The sequence below is a fragment of the Metopolophium dirhodum genome, chromosome 1 (genome assembly GCF_019925205.1).
Source record: "Metopolophium dirhodum isolate CAU chromosome 1, ASM1992520v1, whole genome shotgun sequence".
NCBI lineage: Eukaryota > Metazoa > Arthropoda > Insecta > Hemiptera > Aphididae > Metopolophium > Metopolophium dirhodum.
In genome coordinates, this window is record NC_083560.1 from 25,613,980 (window position 1) to 25,636,189 (window position 22,210).

Here is a 22,210-nt window from a genome sequence, read left to right on the forward strand (position 1 = left end):
AAAATATGCGAGTTATGTATTTTACAGTGGTGGATAATAATATATTAAGTGAAATGAACAAAAGATTTAATGACAATTCCGATTTTTTAACTGCAATATCAGTATTTAATCTGACATCAAACAATTTTTTAAATGATAATTTTGTTTTAAAATTTACGAATTATTATGGCGGTGATAAATATTTTTTGGATAAAGTATTGAGTCAATTCAGATTAGCATAAAATATGTACATTGGCTGTAAAAATATTATGGATTTTTACAAAGAAATATGCGATATGGGAAAGTTATTTAAGGAGATTAAATCGGTTATTGAACGATGTGTGTGAAGTTGGCCCCCCAACATTGTCCGATCAATTGGTGAAATATGTTAATATTTTGCAAATTAATTGCAAATAATTGCAAATTGATTTTTAAAATTTGCAAATCAATATTTTTTTTGGTAAATTTTACAAGTTTTTTCGCCAGCATCCAACTTTGTCCGATCAATGCGGGAAATATGTCAATATTTTGCAAATTTATTGCAAATAATTGCAAATTGATTTTCAGAATTTGCAAATAATTCGTTAACATATTATAAGCAAAAAACTGTTACGTGGGGCCAACTTTAGAATTTGCAAATCAATATTTTTTTTTTGTCGAATTTTACAAATATTTCCCGAATTGATCGGACAAAGTTGAGGGGCTGGCAAAAAACTTGTAAAATACGCCAAAAAAAAAATATTGATTTGCAAATTCTAAAAATGGATTTGCAATTATTTTCAATTAATTTGCAAAATATTGACATATTTCACGAATCGATCGGACAAAGTCGGGGGCTGGGTGAAGTTGGCCTTCCGTAACGGTTTCTCTCTTATAATATGTTAACGAATTATTTGCAAATTCTGAAAACCAATTTGCAATTATTTGCAATTAATTTGCAAAATATTAAAATATTTCACGAATTGGTCGGATAATGTCGGGGGCCAACATCACACACATTATTGAACGTGTGTTGGTTATTCCAGCAAGTTAGGTATCAGCCGAAAGAAGTTTTTCAACTATGAGAAGAATTAAGACATATTTACGGACATATATGACTACTACGCGTCTTCATAATTTAGCACTGATATCAATCGAAAGAGAGTTCAGTTCGAAGTTGTTGAAAGATCCTACTAAGATAATTGACGAGTTCGCCAAAATGAAAAACAGGCGAATACAATTTATCAAATAAATACTCATATTATAAATAATTCTTAATATTAGTACGTCTTGTTACACGTCATGCTTATGACTTAAAAAGTATAATACAATATTTCTTAAATTTAAAAATGTGTTGACTATACAAATTATTTTTATAACCAGGCCTGTCCTGAATTTTGGTCCTAAACACTAGAGATGTTCCGGGTACCCGGCAATTTTATTACTCGATGGTCGGGTACTTGATATCATATATAAGACTCAGCTCTTACTCGGTACCCGGCGTAATACCTACATTTTTACCCGGCCCTTACTCGGTACCCAGCGAAATACTACATTTTTACTCGACTGATATCCAATGGCAAACGCTGATAATCTATTTATAAATATATGCATACCAATTATTAATATAACGGGGAAAATCTAAAATTCTAGGGTAATAAATTATAATTTATTTTGGTACATATTGGAATAACTGAACCGATTTAGTGATTTACAATAGCCAGTTGATTATAAACAAATCATGTTTTTCTTCTACGAATTATTTAAATAAATCTCGTGTTTACGGTCTAATGTTTATATAGTTGATACTTTGTACTTTGATAGTAGTTTAATACCCATTTTGTATTTACATTTCTACTCGGCCTATACTCGATACCCGGTTAGTGTTAAAATGTTTACTCTGCCAATACTCGATACCCGGTTAGTATAACAAATTTTACTCAGCCAGTAGTCGGTACCCGGTGTAATACCAGAATTTCTACTCAGAACATCTTTACTAGACACGCCTCTGATTTAAATTAATATTTTGTTCAAATATCATAAGCATTAATCACATAACAAGAGATTTATTATAATGTAATATATGTGATGTTATTGTAAATTACAATTATTTATTAATATATTCGAATGATTTCAACCATATTATGTTGTATGTAAAAGTAGGTAAACATATTAAAGTTAACAACACGAAATTAGTTCTGCTGAACGTAAATTTGCTATATACTGTGTGTACAAATCGGACATATTTTAGGGCTTTAGGCTCAGTCCTTAATAGTAAATCGGGTCTGCAGTTATTAGGTAAATGAAAAAAAAAATTTCAAAAACCATTCCAAAAACCAAAACCGTAACCGTTAAAATTTGAAACGGTTTCGATCCCTGTGTATAAGTGTTAGTATGTTGTACAAATTATGTGTTCATAAATTTCACTAAATTGATTGTGATTTATAATATTGTAGTAAGCAAGTTACTACTTAACAATAAAACAAATTACACAGGTACATAATTATACTATACTATAATTTAGATACTGTAATTCGGCATAAATCGGATAATAGAAACGGAGATAAGGGTTCTTTCTGTTTAGTAAATAATATTACATTTTAATGTCTTGTTTAAGAAACGGATATTAGGAACTCACTGAACCATATAACTGCTCTGTATACGACAAATGTTCAAATATAAAAATATGAAACAATAGAATGATTATTTTTATTACAACGCTGTACGCGACGATAGTCATTATAAAAATATTAAAATGATATTAAAATTATATTAAAAAGATTACTTCAAATTTAATACACAGAATTATACTGGAAGTCATAATATGCGTGGCTGGAACGATGTTCACACAAATCACATCCGTGAGCCGAGATACAGTATCTATAGGCAAGGGGTACGGGGAACTTCATATAAAAGGGAGCCCGAATCGGCCTGTTTTCAGACGTGTACTACCACACATTAGTGCAAGCACCTTCACGCCACTCTGTACAACATTATTTTGGACTTAGAAAATTATCGAACAATATAATAAAATTCACAATAAACAACATCTGTCTTTTATTTATTCAACAACCACGACTTCAACATCAAATAAAGTGTCTGCGAAATAAAATTCACAATAAACAACATCTGTCTTTTATTTATTCAACAACCACGACTTCAACATCAAATAAAGTGTCTGCGACCTGCATCTATATAATATCTTGGCAGCCACTTATCTACTATTAGTACTACGATAGTAGGTACCAAGCGGCCAAGCATATTACAATATTAAATTTAACAAATATTATGTTTGAAAAAATGTTAAACAAAACCTCCCTCCCCCATCCAAAATCCCTGAGCACGCCACTGATTGTCTACAATATTTATACCTAATTATAGTTAAATTATGTGTTTCTAAAAGATGTACATAATTTGAACTTTTAAGTAACGTGTAACCAAATTAAGTAACAAAATAATATTATTTATTTTGTAGTAAAAACCATTGTCTTGTTAGTTGTTATCAATAGAGAAAGCGCTGTTATGTTAATGAAAAAATATATATTGTAATTGTTTTATATTTATTGTTTTGAACAAAGTTGTTAATGATTTTTTCATTTTTATTGCACAGGTATTAATACTTTAACAGAAAAACCCGTATTATACCTCTGTATGTACCTACATAGTTTATTGTTCTCATTATTAATGAATCTTTTCAATAAGTTTAGAAGATAAATGTTTTTATTTTGTATTGCTAATCAGGTAGGTATATGAAAAGTATAAATTGTCATATTTATGAAAGATGAAAAATAAAAACAAATAATGGATAAAAGAACGCTACACGACCATTTGTTGTCTTCGTCTTACAATTGCGTAACATTTCAAAATTACGCTCAGAAGAACACGTTTAGCTTCGTTAGTTTAAAAATTAAAGTGAATCGACATATTATGAAACTTGATGGTAAGTACATTATCTGTAGGTTAGGTTAGGTAGGTTTAGGTAGGTTTAGGTAGGTTTGTATGTTGGTTTTTTACGATAGTTCAATATTTTAGGAAAGGAAGTTATGCGTATGTAATATACCTAGCGTAAATTAAAAATGCTCATAACTCACTTAAAAACTGAATCATCTTAAAAAAAAACCCACATAGAAACACAGATAATGTTCTTACCATCAAGTTTTATAATTGGTTGATTCACTCTAATTTTTAAACTAACTGAGCATAAATTTGTCAAGTTATACACTCGTGAGACGTAGAGAACAAATATCCGTGTAGCGTCCTCTTAAGAAGGTGTATAGTACTCATTTGTTTTTCTGTCTTATGAACACGTGACATAGTAAATGTTCTAAATGAATTCTGACTAACGGTATACCTATAGTTAATTTGTTGTTAATGTTAGAGCATACACAATTATAATATTAATAGTATTATAATTTATAATAATTATTATTGACACATCACGTAGACGCTATAAGTATTCATATTATTATGTTCTATACGTGTTAGTGTGTTAGGTAGGTACTCAAAATTATTACGAATCACTATTTACAATAAAATTCTTGTATAGTTTATAATTATAACTACCCATGCCGTATCTGCCGATGTTATGCGTTATTTTATGATTTATTCAGCAGTTTTCGTCACTTTAATGTTTGATGGCTTAAATATTTCTTGAAACATAATATTATAATCTCCATGCAGCGTTTATACTGCTGTCTAAAGGTCATTATTATACACTGTATAAACTACTAACGAGTTTTATGTTTATTATATATATTTTAACAATTTTTAGTCGTTAAATCTGTAAAAATGTATTTATACACTCGACAGTAGGTACGAAAAAAAAGAAACAATAATTTTTGTGTTCACAAAATATTTTTATTGATTGAACAAAAACAATATTAAGGTGAAAAATTATTATAATAATAATATTATTATAATGTGAATAATAATTTTCAAAAAGGAAACAATTTTTTTGTTTAAAAAAAAAAGTGAAGTGGCTATATATTAATATAATTGTATCAATATTTTATTAAACAGAGTTTAAAATAATTCAATTAGCAATACCAGAAATATTAAATAATATAATGGTAAAAGTTACAATGAGTATTTGCGACGACGTACATCCTAAAAGAGAAGCGGGTCCGTCGGTCGGAGGTCGTGTTACACTGCCGCGGTGGTGGTAAAATTGTACACATATATTTAGTACTATATACTTTAGTACTTATAGGTCCACACACCGCCGCGGTGAAACCTGCGGTGGATCTGGCGGTAAAATAACGTGACGGTAAATTGCTGCATGACCGAGTTCACCGCCGCGTTATGGCAGCTGAACAAAAAATATAAGAACAGGGCTACAAGGGCACGCGGGCAGTATATTTTGTGGGCCAGAGCTGGGATACTGGCGTGGCCTGGGGGTGGGAGTAATGATAATTGTCTATTATTTTAACATAAAATTATTATGAAAATTATTTACGTTATCGGAAGTAATTATACAGATTAATTATATAGCAATCATGATGCATATAAATTTGCCTCATATAATATCATTGGCATGAAATTTAAATTAATAAATTAGTATTAAAAATGATATATATTCTTTGAATTGAAAATATACTATTTAGTTATCCTATATCTTAGTATTAATAGTATTTATAGTTATCGTATGCCTACCTACCGTTGATTCCAAACTTGGCAATTTCTGGAACTTGAAAAAAATTTTCTGTAAAATAATTGTATTTAATATATTTATTATTATTATCATTTTCAAACAAGTAAGACTAGTAAGACTGCGTGTTTAGTTGCTCTTGTTTAGTTTTGGCCGACAGTTGCATAAATGCGTACTTAAACATAATTGTATTTCACAATCATACATGACGTCTGATTTTTAAAAAAAAACCACACGGAAAAATTAATATTGGTTGTCCAAAAACATCCAATACTGTATGATAAGACACTGCGAGAATTTAAAGACACCAGAAAAAAAGGATCAATTGTGGGACACTGTGATAAGTAAGTTGTGAAATGAACGGAGAAAAAGGTAATATTATGAAAATATTATATTACTATTTTGAATTTCATTTTATTTTAGTTAACTTTATATGTACTTAGCTGTATGTAATATAGTATAATAATTATACTCACCTACTATTTATTTATATATAATTTTTAAATTGTTATATATTTTATAAGTGCAGTACGTTGTATACGTCGTATACTTGTAATTATATTATAGTAATGAACAAATAATAATTAATTATATTATTTATAATTTTCGTTACAATATTGTGTAACTATTCTCAGAAAAAACTTTTAAAAATGTAAACAAATGTATATTTAAAGTTTATAAAAAAATCAGGTCACCGCCACCGCCACTGCCACCGCGTTAGTGCGTGGGGACCTTTATGGAGGTAGACGCGCAGACACGCAGTATACAATGTTAAAAAAAGGAGGTGCGCGCAGCGGACGGCGGCTGACGCGCTGATACCGCGGTTACAGTATAAACATTGTGGAGGGTCGCCACAAATTCTATAGTATTTGATAACGACAAAGAATGATGTCTAGTATGACATTTAGTAAGTTAACTTGTAAATTTAAAACACCTATTCGTGTTTAATTGTTTTTATTTATTTTATTTTGTAAGGTGTAGTGAGTATGATGCCTCGATTTTTTCAACCCACTCTTTCAATAAATTCTTCTAGTTCACAGTCAAAAGAAACTGTTGAAGAACCAGTGTCAGAATTGGACTCAGAAATGGCCAATAAAATTAATATGAAATGTAAAAACATGCTTTTTGAATATGAGCAAATGCAAAATTTAGATGTATGTATTTAACATAAAAATATTTATCATAATATTATAAGGTACCTATAATTTGAATTATAAACATCATTTTAATCTTGCTTTCTTATATAGGATATAATTTATTCATTATCGGAAGATGAAACTTCGGTGATCCGCACAAGACATGAAGAGTTTGTGAAATCATTGGCACTTATAACTTTAGACAATAGTCCAATCACCCAAACAACAGTGGCAGGAAACATTTTTGCAGAACTTTTATCTAAAAAAATTCTTTCTATGGAGGCCGTAACTCGAGGGTAATTAATTATTCATAGTTTATAACACTGTAATTCATATGAATTTTTTTAATTTAAAGATTCGATGCTGTTCTTAAAGATTGGAATGATTATTTGATGGACTATCCTCAATTTTTCTCCTATACTGCTGCAATTATTGGTAATTTTTTTATCTATGCAAGTAATTGAAGTACCTATACAAGCATCCTAAATTTAAATGTTTTTTATAGCTCCATTATTACTATCACAAAATGCTCTCTTTGATTTCAACAATTTAAAGGATTGTTGTACATCAATACGACCAGACAATTCTACTAAATTTTTCACAGAAGTATTAAATAAAATTCTTAGTTCCAAGGAAATGCAGAACATTAAAGAAGTAAGTGATAGTAGATATTAAAACAATTTGTTCTTTTAGATTTTATGGGTCAAATGGTTTATGTTTATGTGATTTTTTATTGTCATATTTTTTTTTTTGAGCATTAAAAATGATTCAATCTAATTTTGTGGATTAGGTTTCTGTTGACAAATTTTGTCTAGTTTTTTTGTGAGCGATTATTACTGATTTTTTTTTAAAATTATCAGAAAAACTAAAAATTATATCAATTACACTTCGCTTTAAAAAAAAAACTTTGTTTTCATTAATTCAAAAATTACATATGGACAGAAATTTGTACCGAAAAATTATTGTACTATTTTCTTGTTTATTCAAAACATTTTGTCTTTTTAAGAGCTTTTTATATAAAAAAAATTATGCATGATACAGTTTTTAATTATTTATGAAGAACCTTGAACATTTAATACAAGCATTTTAGAGGATCCTAAGACAATCAATATACACATATTATACACAATATCCTATGAATACTGAAAGATCTAACAACCAAAATTTGATATATAAATGAAAAATAAAACGATTTTACTAATATCACTTATAACCTAACCTAACCTATCATATATTAAAAGACACTATAGATTGTTGAACATTATTTATCAGAACAATTTAATTTTTTTAATTTAATTCACAGAAAATATATAGTGTATTCTTCAGTATGACATATATAAGCTTAGTATTTAGATATTTTCTTTTTAAATTCAACACATATCGGCATAGTTTAAATAACATTATAGATAGGCAACACCAATTTATTGCTCATTATTTTAATTTAGATTTGATTAATTAGTGGCCCATAGTGGCAGGAGACGAGTACATTCATAATTCCCACTTTGTGCCAATAATGCGACACTTGTGAGTTACATCTAAATATATATAATAAGCGATAAATGGTTGCATTGATGTTACCTATATAATATAGTGATATTTAATCTTTGATATTGGTCAACTTATATTTGTTAATTATTTATATCATTTATTTCGTTATAACTTAATTATATGTTATAAACTTTTAAATATTATGATGCTCTGGTTGTCTGATCTATAATACTACTATTTTTGTCATTTCAGCAATCAGGTGGTATATTATGGATTTACAATAAGTGGCTGGCGTCGGAATATGCTGCTCTTGACATATTTATGCCCTATAACCAAATCAATAAATATTTTGAAAATCATGTAAGTTTTTAAACATTTTTTTTTTTTTTTTTTTTATTAAAAATATTACAATCTGTTTACACATAAAACAATAAGTAACAATGATGATAGTGATTAAAGAAGACATGAAACACATGAAGAGGAGACTGTCCAGTGACAGAACCTCAGAAAACATTTTATAAATATATTTTGTTCTATTGTATTTAATATATTATATTTTAGGGAATTGGAGTATTCCTTTTATCTATTGCGATTTATGATAAATTGAAGATGATTGATCGTAAACCACTATACGATATATTGCATGGTTGGATAAGTGTGAGTAATATAATTAACCAACTAATTTAAATTATTACATTGTATTTTGTATTAAACATGTCAATAATAAACATTCTTATAAAATAATTTCATTTTTTTAAATTTAGACTAACATCAGTGCAGAAATAATAAAATGCCCTCAGTTTGTGCGAGCATTAACTATAGCTATTGTCATTCAATGTTTGAGTAAGTCATTTATTTTCTTCTGCGATTATGCTAAAATACTCGATTATTAAATATTAATTTTTAACTTATAGATTCAAATCAATCATACGAGGATTTCTTTAATCATGGTCAAGTGAAATTGTTAATCTATTATATTCGGTCTGAACCACTTTCAGAACCTGAAATTCAGGCAAGAGAAGTACAATGTCTGTACGGCATTCAAATTATGTCTGCTGCACTAGAATATCCTGAAGGTTAGTTACCAACTGATTAATTTTTAGATTTATCATTAATATGACTGTTTTTCCATAAGGAATGGTATTAAGACTGTTCCATAAGCTCTATCAGGATAGTATTATAAGTAAAGAATCTTTTTTAATATGGCGAAAAGATGACAAATTCAATGCTGGATTTGATGAAGACTTAGAAACAAAAACTATGACTGTTTTAAATACATTCTTCATTTTACTTGAACTAAACGATTCTGATGAAGATGAAACATATGAGTAGTATAACAGCACTAACTTCTGGCTGCGTGTTATCAATATTCATCAATTGACACAAATTCTTTTTTTATTTTATTTTATGGTAGATACCATGTTATAAACAGCTTATATAAATTTAAAAAAAAATGTCAAATACTTAGCCATTATTCATTTATTTCTGTTGGAATAAAATTATTTATACATTTACAAATATTGGTATACAGTGTTTTTTTTATTTTGTTAGGATATCATTGCACTATTTGCTTTCTTCCTCTGGCCCATGCGCAACATATTGACAAAATTTGTATGTACAAAAACATTTTCTTATGTTTTTAAGTAATCTTAAATTAAAATCACAAAACCGATGTAGCATAACATTTTTGAGGGTATGACATATCAATTTGTCTAAATATTGTCTAAAAACAATTTAAATACCATTTAAATTTACAAGTTATTTCTTAAACATAAAAAAAATTTAATATAATAATTAATATAATAGTTTAACTTTAAAAAAAATGTTTATAACAATTTTAATTAAACATTTAAAATTAAAATATTTTCATTACATTTATACTTAATATAATATAAAAATAATTTTGTTCAGTCACATAATAATATATGTGTGTATGCTATTTCTGATATTAACCATAGCAAGTAAAATTTACATTTCAAAATACACGTATAACGACAAAATGTCAAGAACAAAATAACAATGTTTTAATAAATATATTTAATATAATAATTTAACTTTTAAAAAAATGTTTATAACAATTTTAATTAAATATTTAAAATTAAAATATTTTCATTACATTTATACTTAATATAATATAAAAATAATTTTGTTCAGTCACATAATAATATATGTTTGTATGCTATTTCTGATATTAAGCATAGCAAGTAAAATTTACATTTCAAAATACATGTATAACGACAAAATGTCAAGAACAAAATAACAATGTTTTAATTTGTTATTTGTGGAACAAAGTTCAATGTTGGGTTTGCTAAATTTGATTTATATATATGTATTGTATAGTACAAATGACGATGAAAGTTTTAATAAGGATCAGCTGTCAATTAATGTTTTGTACTTCTGTCTCATACTCTTATTAAAATAGCACACCACAAATGACAATTATAGTTTGGTGCCTGGCTATTGTTATTTTTGTCAATTGAATTGATATGATGAAATTTATTTTAAGTTTTAAGAAGCCGCAAAAGTACAAGGTGAGTTTTATAAGAATAGTACAAGTGTACAACTATAGGGTTAACATTTTATGAATATTTATACTGCTACTATAGTAATTTATTTTACTATTGGTAATACCTATAGTAGGTTGAATTTATTTTTGCCAAGCACACATTTCATTTATTATAATGTTATTGTTATTAACTTTTGAGCCAATAGTCAATACCTATAGAACGTTGAGAAACGATTCGTGGTATAAATAGGAAGTACCATAAAGTTAATCTAAATATTTTGATTATAATATTTAATAACAAACGTAAAAATGACATGTACACACGAATAATATTTTTAAATGAACAAAATAATTACTAAAACTGTTATTATTTAAATATTTTACTGTATGAAACACTGATGAGAAACTTTTATTATATCAGCATAGTAATGCTACATCAGTTTTATATATTCAGTCCACGTAATATTATTTTTATTATATTATTGCGGAAGAATTTATTCCATCCGTCATTGTTTTCTTGATTTTGTGTTTTGAAATTTATATGGCATTTTATTTTTAATAAATATAATAAAGTATTATTATCATCTAGTATTTCATCATTTCGAATCATTACAATATTGAAATAAAAATAAAAAATCAAACTCTGTAGTAGGTATGCTTTTTATAGAAAATTTGTCAATTTGAAATAGGTAATTTTTTTAGTAAAAAATATATAAATTTTAATAATTTTGCTGTATTATAAAAATTAATAAATATTATTCGTGGGGACTTTTGATAGGAAGTGTTTTGTTACTATACGCCTAGGTATATTATAATATACTGTACACAATGATATTTGATTAATTGTGTGTTTTACGGTATTTGTACTCAAACATATTCAGACCATCCAACGTGATGTCACTAAGGTTAGGATCCCGGAAAAAAGACCAAGGAAAAAAAGAACACGGAAAAAATGAACAATTATTAAAAATTAAAAATATATTAATTGATTATGAAAATATTGAAAAAATATTAAGGAGTACCAATTATCAATAGTATGGGAAATGTCATGTACATTTATTTTTATATTTCCAATTAGATGGTTTATTGAGGGTTTGAGAGTAAAACGCCTATTATCTATATTTTAGAAGATAAGTTTATCGGTGCCTGTATAAAAGTAGATTTTCGATATTTTAATAACCAAACTCAAAAAGTAAAATATCACAAGTTTGAAGTTTTAGAGCTAATTATTGAACATTGAAAATAAAATATCGAAAATTGACTTACACATACTCATACTTTTTTATTATATTTAAATGCATGTCAAATGATTTATAAAATATTTTGTACATTATGAATGAGAATAAAAAATTTATGTGAATGTATAGACAATTTGACTTCTTAGTTTTTTTGTAAATTTGCAGTATTACCTGTGAATAAAAGACAATAATAATTTGATATGAATATTTTTTTTTTGTGATAATCAATTAAAAGGTATATTTTAAATTTTTAAAAATTGTTTTTTTTCTGTTCTTTTTTCTGTATTCTTTTTTAGTACCGTGTCGACCTCCATGACATGACATGGTGTATACGTATAGTTAACTGTATTATGACAATATTTTAACCTTACTCCATAAGAGGACAGACTCTTGTCTATATTATTTAATATTTTTTACTTTTACATGTTATACAATTGTTATTTTGTTCGTAATTATAATTTTTGGCGCCACCGCGTCGCCAGACGATCGTGAATATGATATTACAATATAATATCATGTATGTTGTGTATTGTATGATCATTGTTATTTTTATATGACCATCAGCCAGGACTGGAAGCAGGTACTACCAAAATCCAGCTGGAGAAGATTTTAGTGGTCCAAAAGTACGCTTAATATATTCGGATAGATAATCGGATCCACCCCCTTAGAACATAATATAGTATAGTTAGTAGTAATTTTTTTTTTATAAATTTGCAATTTCAAATTGATGGTTACAGTTAAATTAAATTTTATATATATGTAGGTTCCTAAATGTTTTAGTTTGTTTTAGTAAAATGTATAATATAATTATAATTATTAAAAATGTATTAAAAATAAAAAAGTGGGTGAGAGAAAAATAATATTATGTTATATGATGTGGGTGTACATTTAAACAAGTAAAGCCTTTCCAAGTCAAAAAACCTAAATTGCGCCTATAAAGTGAATGGTGCAGATTTGAATGTCGTGTTCAAATTTGAATTATGCCTACTCATATATTTTGTTAGCGGTTACTTAAATTAATACAAAAAGATATTTATTTACACTTATTAAAATAATTTAGGTAATAATAATAACACATGGAGAAACATATTTTAGTTCGAATCAAGGATTAAAAATGTTTAAAAACGCTTGCAAAAGTCAAAGATCGACATGTAAACTTTCTTTATTTCTTATTTGTAGTAATTTATTAACTGTATGTAATATGTATGTATTTTATTACAACATGATTGAACAAAAATTGTACTTAAAAGAAATTATTAGTTGCAAATTAATTTATTGAGATGATTATATTAGATTATAGTAGAAAATAATAGGTTGAATGTAACTGGTTTGAATTTAAGAGGTATTAATTATGAATGAGAATAAAAAATTTATGTGAATGTATAGACAATTTGACTTCTTAGTTTTTTTGTAAATTTGCAGTATTACCTGTGAATAAAAGACAATAATAATTTGATATGAATATTTTTTTTTTGTGATAATCAATTAAAAGGTATATTTTAAATTTTTAAAAATTGTTTTTTTTCTGTTCTTTTTTCTGTATTCTTTTTTAGTACCGTGTCGACCTCCATGACATGACATGGTGTATACGTATAGTTAACTGTATTATGACAATATTTTAACCTTACTCCATAAGAGGACAGACTCTTGTCTATATTATTTAATATTTTTTACTTTTACATGTTATACAATTGTTATTTTGTTCGTAATTATAATTTTTGGCGCCACCGCGTCGCCAGACGATCGTGAATATGATATTACAATATAATATCATGTATGTTGTGTATTGTATGATCATTGTTATTTTTATATGACCATCAGCCAGGACTGGAAGCAGGTACTACCAAAATCCAGCTGGAGAAGATTTTAGTGGTCCAAAAGTACGCTTAATATATTCGGATAGATAATCGGATCCACCCCCTTAGAACATAATATAGTATAGTTAGTAGTAATTTTTTTTTTATAAATTTGCAATTTCAAATTGATGGTTACAGTTAAATTAAATTTTATATATATGTAGGTTCCTAAATGTTTTAGTTTGTTTTAGTAAAATGTATAATATAATTATAATTATTAAAAATGTATTAAAAATAAAAAAGTGGGTGAGAGAAAAATAATATTATGTTATATGATGTGGGTGTACATTTAAACAAGTAAAGCCTTTCCAAGTCAAAAAACCTAAATTGCGCCTATAAAGTGAATGGTGCAGATTTGAATGTCGTGTTCAAATTTGAATTATGCCTACTCATATATTTTGTTAGCGGTTACTTAAATTAATACAAAAAGATATTTATTTACACTTATTAAAATAATTTAGGTAATAATAATAACACATGGAGAAACATATTTTAGTTCGAATCAAGGATTAAAAATGTTTAAAAACGCTTGCAAAAGTCAAAGATCGACATGTAAACTTTCTTTATTTCTTATTTGTAGTAATTTATTAACTGTATGTAATATGTATGTATTTTATTACAACATGATTGAACAAAAATTGTACTTAAAAGAAATTATTAGTTGCAAATTAATTTATTGAGATGATTATATTAGATTATAGTAGAAAATAATAGGTTGAATGTAACTGGTTTGAATTTAAGAGGTATTAATTATTAAAGTAATTTTTCTTATTTTATTTATTAAATTTGATAACAAATAGTGTACCTAATATGAATATTCTAAAAACTATTGGCTATAGATAACAAAATATGTGGGAGTGCTCTCGTTGCACTGAATAAGGGATTAATCAATGGAAATTACACACCTACATTTTTATGATAAGAAAATATCATGTTTGTAAAATAAAACTACAATATTTTAAAAAGTCATGTTTAAACAGTCGGGTTAAAAAAACCAAAAATCAACAACTTGATTTACTTAAGGTTTCCTACCAATTTAAAGGTAAAAACAATGGATGGAAAATTGTCAGACAGAAATATTTTGCTGAACAAAAATCCTTCTGTTTTACAAAAATGTTATCGGGTACCTATTATGTGGTATGTAAAGATAATATATGTTTAAACCCAAATGTTGGGAAGGGTCTTACAATGAATGCTGTGCCAATATTATTTAGTAATGATATTTTATAACAATTAATCGTGCTACTATACTACTTATTATTCAGATAATAATAATTTTCCAAACGTACCATTAATTTATAGACCTGATATTCTGTTCAAAAATGTTCAACAATGTTTAGCTTTATTTCATTTGTATTGAACGGCATTCGTACGAATTGACTTATTAAATTAAAATTATCTATATATCTAAGAAAAAGATGAATGAAAATAATCTTATTAAAGCATTTGTTTATGTAATTAAATTTTTATAAATTTATGATTTTAATTTATAACTGATATTTCAAATTTCCTGCAAATTAGTTGTCCATTCAGTCTTTTTTAATCTTGATTACCCATTCCCATTTTAAATGTTCCTTTTTGTCATCATCCGTAAACAAAGAATGAAACGTATATGAGCCACGTGCCATCATGCTGCTCGGAGCATCTTCAGCTGGTGTTGTATAACTCTGTATATCCATCTTTGGTGGATACAATCCAACTATGTGAGTAATTTTGTCCACTAAAAAAAGTAACCATATTACAAATTGCAAGAATTAATATTGAAAATATTGATTAGTTTACCTCAAACTATTTTGTAGCAAAACAAATAAAAATTAACCATAAATCAATACTATATTTTTAATTAATGAATATTTTAGCAGAATTCATAACAATAAATACATATTATAACAGTTTCCCAATTATAAGATGTTATTTTTAGGAATTAAAGAATAAATGGAACTTGTTAGTGAATCACTGTGACTACCTATGACTTAAAAGTTAACATAATAATATATTCTTTTTTTTTATGATGAACTATATTCGTATATTAACTATTTCCTATTCAGTGTTTACTAGAGTGCCTTGATAGAGAGAGTGTGGCCATATGGACTGATAAGATATGATAAGAGATTTGGTCGCCATTAGTTTGCTAATCAATCAGTACAATATAATACAAAGTAATGTGTCTTACAAATTTTCCTTTAAAAACTGTCCTCTTTTTTTTTTCTCCAGGCTAATATGGCAACCTCAATAATTGAACATCTGTAAATTAAATATATATCTCAAAATTAAATCAATGTTTATAAATATTGTATCTTTTATATATTTAAAAATCAATACAAATTATAAAAGCATAATCTATATATGATAGTAAATAAGAATAAATATTAAAGTTAAAGCCATATCACTATGAAATTGCCAAGCATCAAATAAAAAATATTATATACAATACATAAATAATTAAATACCAAGCATGGCAAGCAATAGACTTGCTTCCATATTTATTTAGAAGCTTAGTATTTTTTCTTCCTGCTATTTTCAAGCGAAATAGAATGAATCTTGTTATTACATAATTTTGTAATTTATGACAGTTAAGGATGTGGAAACTTCAACTTCTTTCACTTTACAAATTAAGAATTGTTTTATATCACAATTTTAATTTTTATTATATTGTAATACTTCCTAAAAATTTGATTCCATTGCTAAAAAAAAGTTGAAGGTAAGTTCATTGAAGAAAAATAAGCATTCTTTTTTAAAGCGCTTAAGTTTTGTTAAATTGGAAAAAGAAGCATTAATACTGTAACTGGAACCAACTGAAATTAGGCAATGCTCACATGTAGTTGTTTTTTTTTTTTATACTAGATAATATGTAGCTGTACACATTATAAAATGAATTTAGCTCACTATTACATAAGTTCATATTAAGCTCATTTATTTCTTGTTGCAACTGAATGTTTTCAAATTTCTTATCTTCAGGATTAGAATCTTTTAAACTATCTAAGAAACCGGAAAAAAATGTTCTATCGTCTTCTTCATAATCTCCTTTCGATATATCTTTTAAATACTGGGGTACAGACAATAATTTCAAATTGCTTTTTACTTGTAGAGTATTAGGTACTATGTTTTTTGTCCTCATTACACTAAATAAATTTTCAAGGCAGTCCTGTGTAATTCTTGAGGTTAAAATAAAGTGAAATCCTTTTTCGTCTAAGTATATTTTTTGAATGTCTAAAATCGATGATGTTGCTAGTATTGAACCTTTTTGAGAAGGTTTCAATGTTCTTTTGGATCCTACTTCTATATCCATCATTATATCTATAAATCCTTTTAAAAATGTTATACTATTTTCATACATTTCAGGTTTCAGTTTACTTAATGCTAACACTGGATGTCTGGAAGTCATCAATGTAAACTATTTATCCACTATATCAATAAACCAAGCCGTTGTAATGTATTCAGGTTTATTTAATTTTTCTGATAAGAAATGTAATGCTGTACACACATCATGATTGATAATATTGGTTGACTTCCCAACCTTCATTTTTTGGAAATGATTAGGTACTAAATCTTGCTCAGATAATTTTGGAACAAGTAAAAAATCTAATTTCTCTTGAAATTTTATAATATCTTCAATATGGCTTGAACAAATCATGTTAGTAGGAAGATTATATAGGTTTTTAATTTTATCACTTATATATAATATTTTATTAGTCATTAACATGTTCTTGATGTTTTTAAAAAGGTGAGAAACATCAGGAATTATATAAATTGTCTATTATAATCAAGGGGATGAGGAAAACAGTTTGATATTTCACCATGTCGTCCAGCAGTAATGTTCAATTTTTTCCACAATTTTTGATTGCTAGACCCCATGTCTGATACAATACCTATAATTTTTAATTCTATTGATTCACTTATCGAAATTATATTTGCCATAATATCATGGTACTAAGTGCCATCAATAGATTTTCCTGTGAAATAATAGGCCACTGTTTGCTTCCATCGTGTTGTAATGCCACCAAGCATAAATACTAAAACATTAGTAGCCGTACCTTCATGTTTGGTAATGTTACTTTTCCAATGTCTTGGTTTGTAGATACATCAATTAAATTGGCTGGGGTAATGGACATTTCGTCCTTTATTAATACACATTCTTTTTCGTGTTCATCTTTGAACGTTTCAATTTTTATTTGTAAAAATTTGAAAACTTCATGTAGAATGCCAGTACCAATCTTTAAATTCTGAAGTCTTCTTCTTAATGTTCTTAGAGATGGTAGAGGAATATTTTGTTTGAGTAATTCTTCATACCCATTATTGCCACAACTAAATTTTAGCTTTAATGCCTTCATCACAGTTGAGTTTGACCGTTTCATAAATTTTGTGGAATTTCTATTTAATGCGTTAATCTGGTCAATATTAAAAACTGAATTTAACATTTGAAAAGTTTTTTATTTCATTACTTATTTTTGATATATTTAAGTTCTTTTTTAAATCTTTTTGCTTTAGTAACAGTTTTTTTGTACTGTTTTTCATACTCCATTAACTTTTTCTGCATACTTTCATACTTCATTTGCATCTGAATGGACTCCAAATTATTAACTAAACTCACATCTTGAGTTGGTTGACTTGGATTTTGTAATTTTTCTTCTGACTCTGAGATTTGATTATTTAAAACAGATTTTACTTGCCTTTGTGCAGGGGGTTTTCTTTTAGTTTTTTGTTTTGTGAAAGAAAATATAAATGGTACAGCATCATTTTTCCAACGTCGACTTTCATCTTCACGTTGTTTTTCCCACATATCTTCTCCAAAGTGAACTTAAGAGAGTCAATTAATAGTAAATGTTAATAACTAATAAGTACCTATACATTTAAAAATATTCAAAATACACAATATTATAACAATAATTTTAGTGAAATTAAGTGTAATAAAAAAATGATGTAACATTATTATATTAATAATTTTATGATAGGTACATTTGAAGCAATATCATAATAAATTTTGATAGTTTATTAGAATAATATAATTAAACAATATCAAAATAATTAAATAATATACGTCATGTACTTCAGTAGTGTTGGGTTATAATATTGATAATTATTAAGACATGGACTGAATTTCATGCATTTTCATAACAAATGCAATTTGATATTGACCAACATATTTTTTATTAACTACATAAATTATAAGTTTTTTTAACATTTATTTAATCAAATATTTTATTGTCCTTTAAATTCTATTAGTATACTCTGAATTATTTGGCTACATTTTAAAATACATAATAGGTATTCAATACCTATTATTAATAACCTTTATAGGTTTTAAATTAAAAATTTAAAAAATATATATATTTTTAATTAATAATGAGTCATTATACAAATATTTAAGTTGAACATTTTAACATACAATCAAATTTCTATGAATTCAAATTATCAATTTTTTGGAATATAACAAAGGTTACCAAATAGTGGCATGTAGTTAACATGCAAGTCCCTTATTTGTACCCCAAAGACGACATTTTTTTTCTAATGGTGTATTAAATGAGGTTTTTATTAATTTTGCCTTAACTTTCTTAGGAAAAACATAAGCATACAATCCAAAACCTTCCTGGATTTCTAAAGTGTCTCTCCAAAAATATTTATTGGTGATCCATGGTATTTTAAGTACTATTATATTAAGTGTATTTAAAAATATTACCTGGTACACCAAGACAATAAGTCTTTTGACCATATTTGAGACCATGAAAAATTTCTCGTTGTACTATAAAATCTATTCTATAATCTTATATGATATTCCTTCTTTTATAATGAACACCTAAAATGTAATTATATTTTTAATATACTACAAAAAGAGTTTAAAATGTAAAACAAAATATTAACCTGTTTTTTTGAAATTTGTAAAATCTCCTGACAAATCAAGTTCCATGTCTGGTCTATCAGTAACACATAATGCTAATTTCTGGACAATCACTTTATTTGAATTATCTTTATCTAGAAAAAAAATAAAATTCACTTAGAACGTTCAAACCCTTCATTAGTTGCTAGAGTTGCATAATATGTATCCCAGAATTTTATAAATTAAATGGTAAATTCTATAATACAACTATTAACTAATAGGATTACTGCAACCTATCATGTAATAAACAACCACACAAACACAGGGATGAATTTGTATTAAATACAAGTTAAATAATTGCTATTACATTAGTAATTTAAAATGTAAATATCAATTGTATTATAAAAACTGTTGGAGTAATTAAATTAAACTGAACCTATTTATGATATTCGTACAATTCAAATTCAAGCTAGGTAGTTCTAAATTAAAAAATATATTATGAGGTATGTTACACAGTCATTAAACTGATTATTATGAAAAATTTATTTATTTATTTATTTATTTATTTAAAATAACCCAAAGGGGGTCATATCTAAACATATAAGGGATAATTTTTGGGAGGTTAAATCTTAGTCAGGGGGGCTTATCCTACAGCCTCCCCCTAGTTGCGTCACTGGACACAATACACTTCACAATAATTTTGGTTAATTATAATCACCAAAAATTATTATCCCACTGTTAGCATCACCCAGTAATTTTTCATTGTATTTTTGCAAGCTCGCCTCTTCTTTGTCAGCATTTAATAGCTCTTCAATAGTTTTTTTCCGGCAGCAGTTTATAGTTGGAATCATTTTCATCGTCATCGTGAATCGCCACCTTATCCACGCTGTCATCATTACAATTATAACTGTCAAAAATAAAATTGAGAACGCAATAAGAAATGTACATCCTACAATTTGTATACCCGCCCGTGTATGCTTAATTTTTTCTTAAAGTCTTTAAATTGTAAACTCTAATCAAAACAATAAAGAATAATTGATTTTAATGTTATAAGTATCTTTTTGCTTGTCTTTAAGTAGATAAAATACTAAAGGAACGTATTATGAATTATCTTTATAACCATGAACAGAAAATAATTGATAAAAATGATTTGCACAGTATTCAAAAGTGCCGTCAACATAAATAGATTCTAACAAACATAGGAAATTTAAATTTGTAATAAGCAATTTATATTTGACATATTAATTTAGTGGCCCAAATACCGGGCACAATAATAACAAATCTGTAGTGGCCAATTACCTCATACCTTTTTGAAACAGGTTAATCTTGACCCAATGTTAATTATGATTAAAGTAGTAATTTATTTTAATATTAGGTACTACAATAGGTTAAAATAGTTTTTGCTGAAAAAGTTGCATTTGAAAATGTGATTTTGTTTATAAAATATAACTATATGTTTAAAAGGTTTCAAGTAAGTACCTACGTATAATACTTTTAAATTACCACAAAATAACTAAAATTGTAATCCTTCGTTTAAATATCTAATTTAGTCCCAATTTGAACTTGTTTATATGTCTATGAAAAAAACAATGTTAAGATTTTTTTTGATTTTTTGATTACAGAACAAACTGTTGATGAAAATCCTTTTTTGGAATTTTCAATCCTTAGTTATAAAAATTGAATATTTTATATAAGTTTTAAAAGTTTAAGTTAAATAATATAGGACCAATTTTCTCTCATTTATAGTATTTTGCTAATATTATTGTAATTTTTCAATAGTTTCTTGGAAACAGCTTTGTAATGTTTTAAGACTTATAAATTCAGCAAATTCGACCAAAAATGATTTAATAAGTTTGTCGGATCTTATAATAATAATAATAATAATAATAACAATATAATAATATAAAGATTTGAATGATTTTTAAGATGACTATTGAATAAAAAAAAATATGCAATACAAGTATAAAACATGAAATCCATCCCAATATCATAATTTTTTTATAATAATTGTGATCTCATACAGGGACTTTCTTGTATCGTATAATTACTATGGTTGTTAAGTAAAATATTCTTATAGCATTGTCTGATCAGTGATAAATCCCAAATTGTGTACAACGTCATTAAGAAAACGCTACACAGATATTTGTTGTCTCCGTCTTACAAGTGCTTAACATGGCAAATTTACGCTCATCAGATCAAGTTTAACTCGGTTAGTTTAAGAATTAGAGTGAATCAGCCTATTATGAAACATGATGGTAAGAACATTATCTGTGTGTTTATGTGAGTTTTTTTTATGATAATTCATTGTTTAAGGGAGTTATGAGCACTTTTAATTTAAACTATATTATATACGCATAACTTACCAAACAATTGAACTATCGTAAAAGGCACATACATTTTAATTTATTGATGAATTAAATTAATAACAAATAAATTATAATATAAATAGTGACTGGTAACGAAGTCTTTGTTACCGATCATCAAGAGAATTCCATGAATAATAATATCAGCACGTATGGTAATGATAGTAAACATTAAATAATGATAATACAAGATACAGCGACGA

The 22,210-nt window shown here is 26.5% G+C and overlaps 1 protein-coding gene and 1 pseudogene across 1 annotated transcript; one reads left to right on the plus strand and one right to left on the minus strand.

Moving 5' to 3' along the window:
• The first annotated feature begins 6,445 nt into the window (after positions 1–6,445).
• Positions 6,446–9,740, plus strand: LOC132935607 (uncharacterized). The gene is made up of 10 exons (XM_061002206.1): positions 6,446–6,512; positions 6,581–6,759; positions 6,853–7,037; positions 7,097–7,176; positions 7,247–7,395; positions 8,482–8,589; positions 8,791–8,886; positions 8,994–9,072; positions 9,144–9,305; positions 9,365–9,740. Exons 1-10 carry the CDS (start codon positions 6,491–6,493, stop codon positions 9,559–9,561), a joined length of 1,257 nt encoding a protein of 418 aa, XP_060858189.1. The 5' UTR covers positions 6,446–6,490; the 3' UTR covers positions 9,562–9,740.
• Positions 9,741–15,318: 5,578 nt separating this feature from the next.
• On the minus strand, positions 15,319–20,948 carry LOC132934979 (rho GDP-dissociation inhibitor 1-like; annotated as a pseudogene).
• Between the last annotated feature and the right edge of the window lie 1,262 nt (positions 20,949–22,210).

What these genes read in the sequence shown, in the direction of transcription:
- LOC132935607 (XM_061002206.1), top strand. Translation starts at nt 6,491, where the DNA reads ATGATGTCTAGTATGACATTTA. An exon ending in AGCAAATGCAAAATTTAGAT is followed by an intron (nt 6,760 to 6,852) that starts GTATGTATTTAA and finishes TTTCTTATATAG; the next exon opens with GATATAATTTATTCATTATC. An exon ending in TGCACTAGAATATCCTGAAG is followed by an intron (nt 9,306 to 9,364) that starts GTTAGTTACCAA and finishes TTTTTCCATAAG; the next exon opens with GAATGGTATTAAGACTGTTC.